General features: G+C 39.0%; 1 protein-coding gene across 1 annotated transcript in view; it reads left to right on the forward strand.

The window, feature by feature from the left end:
• The window catches only part of LOC107691402 (fucolectin-5-like), a 17,840-nt gene that overhangs the window by 2,330 nt on the left and 3,307 nt on the right, over nt 1-12,203 (forward strand). The window contains exons 4-5 of the mRNA XM_016489975.1: nt 7,503-7,782; nt 7,883-8,022. Of these exons, the coding sequence (XP_016345461.1) occupies nt 7,503-7,782; nt 7,883-8,022 (420 nt within the window). The remainder of the gene's footprint in view (nt 1-7,502; nt 7,783-7,882; nt 8,023-12,203) is intronic.

The raw sequence follows: 12,203 nt of genomic DNA on the forward strand, positions 1-12,203 counted from the left end.
ATTTTTTTTTATTACATATATTCATTATTTGCAGGTGTTAAGACTATGTTAATATTGGTATAAGACCACAAAACAAAATCAAATATCTACAGAAAGCAGCAAGAGTTCACTGGAATTGCCTAAAGGAATTCAAAATCAACAAATCCTCAAGAAACATAACAATGCATTTTCATATAAATAATCCAAAACTTTTATTTCTCAATTTTATACATACTTCACTAAAAATAATATTGTAAACTTGCTGTTAAGTGAGTCAGATATCGATTCAAACCTGTCACTCTGCTCATAAGGGTAATTTGTTCCTGAATCGGACTACATTTAGGATGTGTTTTTAACTAAAAAGAAATGGATCATAAGAGTAATGTGTTCATTGGTCGTGCTGTATGTTTATTGTTTTGCATCCAGCGCACGAGGACAACCCAATACAAAGACATTCGTGTTGTTATTTTGTGGTATACAGTCATTTTATTTTATCACATTGATCACATATTTGATACAGACTGTGAACTTGGGTAAATGATTGTTTCTTTTGCTGTGACAATTATCTGTAGAAACACTGGTTTGCATAACTGATTAAACGTGATAAAGATCAGCTGGTTGACATTATTCGCTTTTCAAAATGGCAGCACTCAGAGGACGAGACCAAACCTTCAGTAATTCACCTACAATACCTATGTTACCATATGTTCCTCTGGTTTAGTGGTAGAGCATTGCGTTAGCAGCGCAAAAGGTCGGGGGTTTGATTCCCAGGGAACACACATACTGGTAAAAAAATGTCTAGCCTGAATGCACTGTAAGTCACTTTGGATAAAAGCATCTGCCAAATGCATAAATAATTATTATTAAATTATTAACACATTCCCTGCGTTGTATTACATTAAAATTTAATAATGTACAGATCACACACTGAGGAAAACATATCACTGATAACACATATACATCACAGAGACGTTTATTTGACATTTGCATTAACATCTGCAAGACGTTTTTATTAGAATGTTTGCTCATCTGCAATATGTCTATAGGAAGTTTCCTATCAGATGTCAAATAGACGTTTATTAGATGCCTTTAAGATATTTATGATTTAGAATGTATGTGTGTATAACTGACATCTTACAGACATCTCTCAGCTGTTTGTACACAGCAGATGTATATCAAGCGATTTTTAACAGACATCTTTCAGACGTACATGTGCTATCTGGGATATAGGTCAAGTGCTAAAGGCTAAAGGTGGTTGCCTTGGTCACGAGACCGTTTGTAACATTACAAAATTCAACAAAAGTTTCTCTCTGAAGCATCACACAGGCAAGAGGGATACAAACAACACAACTCTATTTTGTATGTGTAATAATAATACTTCATTAGCTTAGCTGCAAAAGAAAAAAAGTTCAAAACATCATGTATTATACTAACGATATTGCATATAAAATACATTTAGGGATAAGAGATGAAAATACATAAGAAGAGTCATACCAATAATGAGCAACAAAAACACAGAAGCAACTCACTCTTTTGTCTTTCACTAGATGTGCTGCAGTTCCTTCTATTCCAGCAGGAGCTACCTACAGCTACTCGTGTCGTGGGATGGAGGGACGTTATGTTATTGTGATGTAATGACTTGATTATTTTATTTTATTTTAGGGAATTAATTACTATTAATTCATTCAGGTTTTGATAGGACTCGGATCTGAAAATACGAAGTTCACCTGATTAAACCGATTTCAAATTTGTTATCTTACACTTTAGAGAAGGGGGACAAAACAGGCGCCACGGCATTTCTGTTTACAGGTGGAACGTTAAGTTGTGTGGCACAACTTTTGAGAGGCTCTGAGCGCACACCGTTTGAGCTACGGTCATCAAAATTCATACACATATAGTTCTCATCAGGCCAAACAACTTTTGTGCTGACAGTCAGTGCTCCACCCAACAGGAAGTCGGCTATTTAAGGTTTTGTGAAAAGTGCATGCTGTGGAATTTGCAATACTCCACTGAGGATTTCCAACAGATTGCCACCAAACTCTGTCAACATGATCTCAAGATATTGGGGATGCAAAATTGCCAAGGGATGTCTGAGGCCGAGACTTGCAGACAGATTACATTTTCACATTTAACCAACAATTCCTCAACAAATATAAAATATCATAATAAAATATCATCAAAATACTCATCTGATGGAGGTGACAGACCTGACAGAGTTGACACATCTGACAGGGGTGATAAAAACCTGAATTTGTAGTCATTTTAACTATCAAATAAACTGAATCAATCAATTACTGTATTAAAACAAACACAGCAAACAGTGAGAATGTTATTGATTATAAAGCTTTTATTCAAGAGTCACATTTAAGTGTTTTGATAGATTGGAACACAAATTATCTATTTTCTCTCATCTCAGAACAGTATGTCTGCTGTGGATCTGCTATGGTATCAAGGTAACTTTTAAAAACTGTTAATTGAAGAAATAAAACAATTTGTTGTTACCTCTATCCATTTACATTGTATCTAATTTCAATTTCACCAGGATCTTAATATTTACTTTTAAACATTTTAACAAATTATCCAAACATTATACGATCAGAATACAAATGGTCTGTATTATGTATAGATATGTTTTATGCAGTGTCATTTGTTCCCTCAGCCTTATGTTCGCTCAACCCTAACTCTGCTAGAAGTGATGACTATCAATCCACAAAAGCAATATATGCTGTCAGGTCACATATTTAGTATTTATACATTATTATAAAAAAATAAACACTATTGTCAATTTAGTATAATTAAAAATGACTTGAAAACCACAAAAATATGATGACTTCATGGTGAATGTGAACTCTGTCACTGGCCCGTCACCACCGTCAGACAGAAAATCTTATGGTGGTGACTAATTTGGCATTTCTTTCACAAAACAAATGGAGTTCATGTAGTAGCTAACAGAACCTGCGTCAGGAGAATAAAATGATCTAAACATTTCAAATAATTTCCTCAGAAACTGGAAGATGGTGTTGACATATCATGCATGTGACACAGGAAATACTAACATTAGGATTTAAAATATTCTAAAACTATAAAACTGACCAGAGCCTGTCTGACACTGATGTACTCTGCAGAGGTGGAATGTGGCAAGGGGTCCTTTAGAGTAACAGCTGCCCCTGATATTCACTGATTTTATTACATTTTTATGAATGTCTGACGGTGTTGACAAAAATGGGGACACAACTTTGAAACCTTCACACTTCACAATCACACGTGTGTCATTGAATAACAACCTTGTTTTGATATGATATATTATTAAGGGTTGCATTTGATAAAACAAGCTCTTTTTCATGATTAAAAAATATATATGCATTTTTTATCATATGAATAATTGAATCCTTCTCTGCGGACACACTGTTTTAGATGTAGTGAGAAGACATTGAGTGTCATAGACTTGATATAATAATAATAAATTAAACTGAAGGGGATAATTCTGTTAAATACATTATATTATTAATCCCTCATAACATTTACAATTTGAAATATTTTAATTTTTAAACCTAATAGCACTTACAATTGCTGGACATGTTTTGTCCCAAGTCTAAAGAATCAGTGACAACCCAAATGTTCAAATGTTCAAGTGTGTGTAGCGCATTTTACAAAGGACAGTTTCCTGAACCTGCGAGAGTACAAGGCCATCTCGTAATTCTGACGTTGATAGGACAATCTGGTGCTTCTGAATCAGAGCCCTTAAAGGGATAGTTCACCCAAAAATTAAAATCCTGTCAATAATTACTCACCCTCATGTCGTTCCAAACACGCAAGACCTGTGTTCATCTTCGGAACACAAATTAAGATATTTCAATGAAATCTGAGAGAAGAATTGTTGAATAAAGTCATTTTTATTTTATTCACTCATAAAAAGCATTCTCGTTGCTTTATAAAATTATGGTTGAACCACTGATGTCACAATAGGGCCTTTCGCACCGCGGGAACCTTTTCATAGTACCAGAACTAATTGTGGAACTACCCACTTTTTGGCGTTTTCGCCGGACTGCCTTTTTCGAGAACCAAATTAGCTCCTACTCCGGAGCAGGGTCTAACCAACACAACTTAACCAACAATTCCTCAACAAATATAAAATATCATAATAAAATATCATCAAAATACTCATCTGATGGAGGTGACAGACCTGACAGAGTTGACACATCTGACAGGGGTGATAAAAACCTGAATTTGTAGTCATTTTAACTATCAAATAAACTGAATCAATCAATTACTGTATTAAAACAAACACAGCAAACAGTGAGAATGTTATTGATTATAAAGATTTTATTCAAGAGCAACATTTAAGTGTTTTGATAGATTGGAACACAAATTATCTATTTTCTCTCATCTCAGAACAGTATGTCTGCTGTGGATCTGCTATGGTATCAAGGTAACTTTTAAAAACTGTTAATTGAAGAAATAAAACAATTTGTTGTTACCTCTATCCATTTACATTGTATCTAATTTCAATTTCACCAGGATCTTAATATTTACTTTTAAACATTTTAACAAATTATCCAAACATTATACGATCAGAATACAAATGGTCTGTATTATGTATAGATATGTTTTATGCAGTGTCATTTGTTCCCTCAGCCTTATGTTCGCTCAACCCTAACTCTGCTAGAAGTGATGACTATCAATCCACAAAAGCAATATATGCTGTCAGGTCACATATTTAGTATTTATACATTATTATAAAAAAATAAACACTATTGTCAATTTAGTATAATTAAAAATGACTTGAAAACCACAAAAATATGATGACTTCATGGTGAATGTGAACTCTGTCACTGGCCCGTCACCACCGTCAGACAGAAAATCTTATGGTGGTGACTAATTTGGCATTTCTTTCACAAAACAAATGGAGTTCATGTAGTAGCTAACAGAACCTGCGTCAGGAGAATACAATGATCTAAACATTTCAAATAATTTCCTCAGAAACTGGAAGATGGTGTTGACATATCATGCATGTGACACAGGAAATACTAACATTAGGATTTAAAATATTCTAAAACTATAAAACTGACCAGAGCCTGTCTGACACTGATGTACTCTGCAGAGGTGGAATGTGGCAAGGGGTCCTTTAGAGTAACAGCTGCCCCTGATATTCACTGATTTTATTACATTTTTATGAATGTCTGACGGTGTTGACAAAAATGGGGACACAACTTTGAAACCTTCACACTTCACAATCACACGTGTGTCATTGAATAACAACCTTGTTTTGATATGATATATTATTAAGGGTTGCATTTGATAAAACAAGCTCTTTTTCATGATTAAAAAATATATATGCATTTTTTATCATATGAATAATTGAATCCTTCTCTGCGGACACACTGTTTTAGATGTAGTGAGAAGACATTGAGTGTCATAGACTTGATATAATAATAATAAATTAAACTGAAGGGGATAATTCTGTTAAATACATTATATTATTAATCCCTCATAACATTTACAATTTGAAATATTTTAATTTTTAAACCTAATAGCACTTACAATTGCTGGACATGTTTTGTCCCAAGTCTAAAGAATCAGTGACAACCCAAATGTTCAAATGTTCAAGTGTGTGTAGCGCATTTTACAAAGGACAGTTTCCTGAACCTGCGAGAGTACAAGGCCATCTCGTAATTCTGACGTTGATAGGACAATCTGGTGCTTCTGAATCAGAGCCCTTAAAGGGATAGTTCACCCAAAAATTAAAATCCTGTCAATAATTACTCACCCTCATGTCGTTCCAAACACGCAAGACCTGTGTTCATCTTCGGAACACAAATTAAGATATTTCAATGAAATCTGAGAGAAGAATTGTTGAATAAAGTCATTTTTATTTTATTCACTCATAAAAAGCATTCTCGTTGCTTTATAAAATTATGGTTGAACCACTGATGTCACAATAGGGCCTTTCGCACCGCGGGAACCTTTTCATAGTACCAGAACTAATTGTGGAACTACCCACTTTTTGGCGTTTTCGCCGGACTGCCTTTTTCGAGAACCAAATTAGCTCCTACTCCGGAGCAGGGTCTAACCAACACAACGACTTTCCATGTCCATTATTGTGAAACCCGCGAGACACAACAAAAACACAGCTCCGATCACAGCGTCCTCCATCCTCCTGTTGTTAATGTTGTTCTTCTTTGTTTCTGTTGTTGAACGCCGAGCACAAATGACGACGCTGTCGACCGGCTTACGTCACTTCTTAGTACATACTCTCGGTGCGAATGCAACCCTTCAAATGGTACTGGGAAATAGTCCTTGCAAAATCGTCCCAGTACTTTAGTACTGTACATTTAGTTCTGGAACTAAAGCGGTGCGAAAGGCCCTATTGACTATTTTAACGATGTCCTTATTACGTTTCTGGTCCTGGGAACGTTTCAGTCACATTGCTGTCTATGGGAGGGTCAGAAAGCTCTCGGATTTCATCAAAGATATCTTAATTTGTGTTCTGAAGATGAATGAAGGTCTTACAGGTTTGGAACGACATTAATGACGGAATTTTCAGTTTTCGGTGAACTAACCCTTTAAGTATGTTTAATTATTTTCTTTTGACTGTTCAAATGCAGAGTTTGGCGAAGTGTAGAGTAACGCATATTGTTTGCAGTTCTTACAATCACAAGTGCAGAGATGGAATTATATTTACAAACAGTGTCCTGTTTTCCGCTTATAACTGGCGGGTATAACGACGACAGACATAGATGCACTATGTTCCATTTCACACTGGATGCTAAAGCAGAGCTGAAGCAGCAAGTGCCTGTTGTGCTTTCACACTGGCAGCGTCATGTGCAGCTTAGCACTCTGATATGTTCAGCTCACAGTTGGTTCCAACCGATCGGCTTTTTTCGGAATCTGACTCAGGCTCGAACTGATGGTAAAACTGACAACATTATTAACTGTTCTTTTAATAGCTTTGGAAGCTGAAGCTGGCAGTTATGATAAGGGGAGTTACATTTCTGACACACACTTGAGATGTTTGACCAATCACAACGCGCTGAGTCAGCTGACCAATCAGAGCACCCTGAGCTTTTCAAAGGAGGGGCTTTGTAGAAATCAACACGTTTTAGGAAGACTGGGCATAGAGGAGCTACAATAATGACCAGTTTGTGAAAAAAATAATATATTTTTGAACATTAAAGCATACTAACCTATTCTATTACACCCAATACACAAAATAATTAAATTTGAAAATAGCATCATATGACCCCTTTAAATGCTAGTATGGCCAGCAGTCTTTGCAATTTCATAATTTACCCATTCAGGTAGACAGGACTTGGTCATGAATGCCTGAAATAGCTGCTCAGAGGCGCTACATATGGTCGCCGAGTGAAAAGATATTCCCTGAAAAGGACTTTGTGAAGACTCGACCAGTTCAGACAGATCTGACAGCAATGCATTCCTAGATTGATGAAAACCACCTCAAACACGTTCAAAGAGTATAAAATAAGCTGACTAAAACCATTTCTCAACACTATGACATCTTACAGGTAATTTGGCAACAGGAAGAACCATCACACAGTCATCAACCATTGGCACCTGGCTTGGTCAACAAGCCATTGATTTCAATCCAGGTTTCAAAAAACCATCTTCATCGTGTTCCTCAACCGATAATCAGACTAACCCATGGTGGAGAGTGGATCTGAGTTCTGTGTACAGAGTAAGTAGAGTTGTCATCACAAACAGACTAGACTGCTGTCCAGAAAAAATAGATGGAGCAGAGATTCGCATCGGAAACTCTTTGGAGAACAACGGCAACAACAATCCCATGTGAGACCCTCTTTCCGTTGCTTAATATCCATGAAAATCCCTGAAAACATGTATGATGAAAGACTAGAAGTCTAAATGATGTTTCTCCGTCTCTCTTTAGATGTGCTGTAATTTCCAGTATTCCAGCTGGTGTTTCCTCCACCTACACATGTAACAATATGGATGGTCGATATGTGAGTCTGTTCATTCCTGGAGATTCAAGGATTCTTACTCTGTGTGAGGTGGAGGTCTATGGAGAAGGTGTGACCAAAGAAGCAGATTTAGTGTTTTGGGAAACTATTAATGGCTTTATTTATTTTTTGAATGCAAATTATTGTTTGAAAATGTGAAAGTTAAAGAGTTGCATACTCTCAACAGTCAATAATTCACCACATACCGTATTGGCCCGAATATAAGACGACCCTGATTATAAGACGATCCCCCTTTTTCCAGATGTACCTTTTGGAAAAAGGCTTTTTAAAAACCAAATCTTGTTTTTCTCAGTAAAACACATTTTGTCTTCAATTATTTTCATATTGCATATTTTTCCTATTTTCATTTTTGTTTTGAAAGTATGGTAAAAACTGGTAAAATGTACCAACAATCACACTTAAAAAATATACACTTTTTGATATACCATTAAAAAAAAAAAACAGGTATATTTCCAAGAAAAAAACATTGTCTTATATTCGGGACAATACGGTAATATGCATTTGTTTTTGACTCTAAACCATGTCCAACCTCATCAGTGATGTGCACAGACATTTTGAGGGGCAGGGGCTCAAGTGGAAAAAAGGGCACTTTTCATGTTTATTTTTTTTCTAAACACAACTTTAAATATATTAGGGGTGTGCGATATTGACAAATATATATATATATATTATCGATAATGATAGTTAGACAATATTTTGCTGAGTTATTGCTGTGTTATTGTGCTGATATCTTAAGGACTACCGTGGACAGCTTACTCCTAAAGTTTTTGATATTCTGCATATTCTATGTGGTGATCAGTTCACAGCAGGATAGAAATAATCCTTTCCAATAAGTTTAAATTGATTTTTACTTTTTATGGGCATTTTTACCTTTATAAGGCCATTTCTTTCTAAAAGTGTGCATCATCTTTTCAGTCAAATTCTTAAACTGAATCAGTCAATTAGAATAATAAGTCATTTAAGACCACCAGGCTGGCGCAGACGGAGCAGAAGACCACCAGGCCAGAGCAGAAGACCACCAGGCCAGAGCAGACAGAGCAGAAGACCACCATGGAGGAGCAGAAGACCACCAGGCCAGAGCAGACAGAGCAGAAGACCACCACGGAGGAGCAGAAGACCACCAGGCCAGAGCAGACAGAGCAGAAGACCACCACGGTGGAGCAGACGACCACCAGGCCAGAGCAGATGGAGCAGAAGACCACCAGACTGAACTAATAGACATTTCATTAGCAAAATCTGAAACTGGATGGACTAACAGTTCACACTCGGGGTCATTGGTGGAAACTGGACAGACAGAAACATCATCATCAGACACATTGACACACAATTCAGAATCATGAGCATTGATGTGAACTGGACTGACTAGACAGACAGACGGTTCAACAGTTGACTGGACAGGCAGACCATTCAAAATCTCATTGTCTCATTGTCTCATTGGTTGAAACAGGGCTGACATATGGCTCAAAACTTGACTTCTTGCCTGAAACAGGATAGGTAGACAGTTTATTAGTGGTCTCTTGGGAAATGACAGGGGTAATGGGACAGACATGGAGTGTTTTTGTGGTTTCTGGGCTCATCATAGACAGAGTTAAGAGATCAAAGGTGGATCTTTGGGCTGTGACAGGGCCACCGGGGTAAAGGTGGGGTGCATCTGATCTCATGACAGTTGGGATCGAGTGTTCAGATCTGATCTAATGACAGTTGGGATCGAGTGTTCAGAGGCAGGTTACCTGGACGTCACAGACAGTTCAAGCTCTGAGACGTGGGGAAATAGGACATACTGATGGTTCGTAATTCGACTCACGGATTGAATCCGGCAGAACAGACACTTTGAAACCAGACACACTAGGCAAGACTAAACAGACAAATGATTCAACATTAAGCTCACGGACTGAAACTGAACTAATAGACATTTCATTAGCAAAATCTGAAACTGGATGGACTAACAGTTCACACTCGGGGTAATTGTCGGAAACTGGACAGACAGGAACATCATCATCAGACACATTGACACACAATTCAGAATCATGAGCATTGATGGAAACTGGACTGACTAGACCGACAGACGGTTCAACAGTTGACACACTTGGAGAGAATGAGCAAGGTGACAGCTTATAATTTGACTCACTGACCGGGATAGGCAAGACGGATGATTCAACAGAGATGTTTGTGGAGACAACACGGGTAGAGAGTTCATATTTAGATTCATTGACTGGGACTGGCAAGACAGAGTGTTCACAACCAGCCTCCTCGGCTGGATCGGGACAGGACAAAAGTCTATAATTGGCCTCCATAGCCCTAACAAGGCAGGCAGGGGATTCACTAACGGCCTCCATAGCCGTTACAGGACAGGAAATAAGTTCACAGACGGCCTCCATAGCCATGACAGGACAGGCAGGGAGTTCATAGATGGCCTCCATAGCCGTGACAGGACAGATAGGGAGTTCATAGACGGCCTCCATAGCCGTGACACATGACAGGCTGAAAGTGTATTGTTGGGCGCCACCACCATGCCAGGAGCTGAAGCGAGCGCCGCCGCCTCGGGAGGTTCTGCAGCCTCAGCCGCCACCTCTGGAGGATCTGGAGCGAGCACCGCCATCTCCGGAGGTTCTGTGGTAGTGTACGCAGCCCAAACACACCAAAAAGCGATCCCCATCATGGGAAGCGCTTCAGACAGGGGAATCATTTCAGGAACAGGAGGGCTAGAGTGAGTGGGTTTGGGGATACCAGCTGCGCGTGCAGACACCAGCGGTGCATCCCTCACACTGGATACCAGACTGGAATACCAAAGGACTGACCTTGATAATCAGGGTGCAACAGACAGGACGTGACATGACTCTGGATGGTCTGCTGTGGTGTGACGTGACTCTGGATGATCTGCTGTGATGTGATGTGACTCTGGATGATCAGCTGAGACGTGACGGGACTCTGGATGATCAGCTGAAACGTGACGTGACTCTGGATGAACAGCTGAGACGTGACAAGACTCTAGAAGATCAGCTGTGACATGGCGAGACTCTAGAAGATCACCTGAGATGTGATGAGACTCTGGACAAACAGCTGAGACGTGACGAGGCTCTGGGAGATCAGTTGTGACATGACGAGGCTCTGGGAGATCAGCTGTGACGTGACGAGGCTCTGGGAGATCAGCTGAGATGTGACGAGGCTCTGGCAGATCAGCTGAGACTTGACTTGTGACGAGGCTCTGGGAGATCAGTTGTGACATGACGAGGCTCTGGGAGATCAGCTGTGACGTGACGAGGCTCTGGGAGATCAGCTGTGACGTGATGAGGCTCTGGGAGATCAGTTGTGACATGACGAGGCTCTGGCAGATCAGCTGTGACGTGACGAGGCTCTGGCAGATCAGCTGTGACGTGACGAGGCTCTGGCAGATCAGCTGTGACGTGACTTGACTCATGATGATCAACTGTGACTAGACTTGCCTCAGGAAGATCAGCTGTGAGTTGACTTGACTCAGGAAGATCAATTGTGACTTGACTTGACTCATGATGGGCAGCTGTGACATAAAGGGGCGCTGTTGAGTCTGCCATTTTGTGAGCGTGCTCTAGTGCGGCTGCCATTACACGAGTGAGTGCGGGATCGCGTTCCTCCGCGACACCCACAGTGAACGTTGAACCAACAGTCAACAAAGCATAGTCCATAAACTGACTGAGAGATGAGCGGGGACCTTCACAAATTAAACGTGATTTGAGCGGCTGATTAATGCCCTCACAAAAAAAGTCTAGTGACGTGACGAGACTCAGGAAGATCAGCTGTGACGTGACTTGACTCATGATGATCAACTGTGACTAGACTTGCCTCAGGAAGATCAGCTGTGAGTTGACTTGACTCAGGAAGATCAATTGTGACTTGACTTGACTCAGGAAGATCAACTGTGACTTGACTTGACTCATGCAAGTGGATGGAAGTTCATGGACAGGATTCGTGACAATATGGGCATTTTTACCTTTATAAAGCCATTTTTTCTAAAAGTGTACATCATCTTTTCAGTTAAATTCTTAAATTGAAACAGTCAATTAGAATAATAAGTCATTTGGGCTGTTATCGAGCAAATTAAATCAGTATTGACAAAATTAAACTTTGCAATACAGAGAAAACACAGAAACTGCATTAGAAGGCGCATTTAGATGCATTTACACACTGTTTAATGCAGGACAGGAATGCATTTAACCTGCAGTTACAAATGCATTAATACTGTTTTGATATTTT

Source organism: Sinocyclocheilus anshuiensis, unplaced genomic scaffold, assembly GCF_001515605.1.
Source record: "Sinocyclocheilus anshuiensis isolate Anshui unplaced genomic scaffold, SAMN03320099.WGS_v1.1 scaffold650, whole genome shotgun sequence".
In the NCBI taxonomy this organism is placed as follows: Eukaryota; Metazoa; Chordata; class Actinopteri; order Cypriniformes; family Cyprinidae; genus Sinocyclocheilus; species Sinocyclocheilus anshuiensis.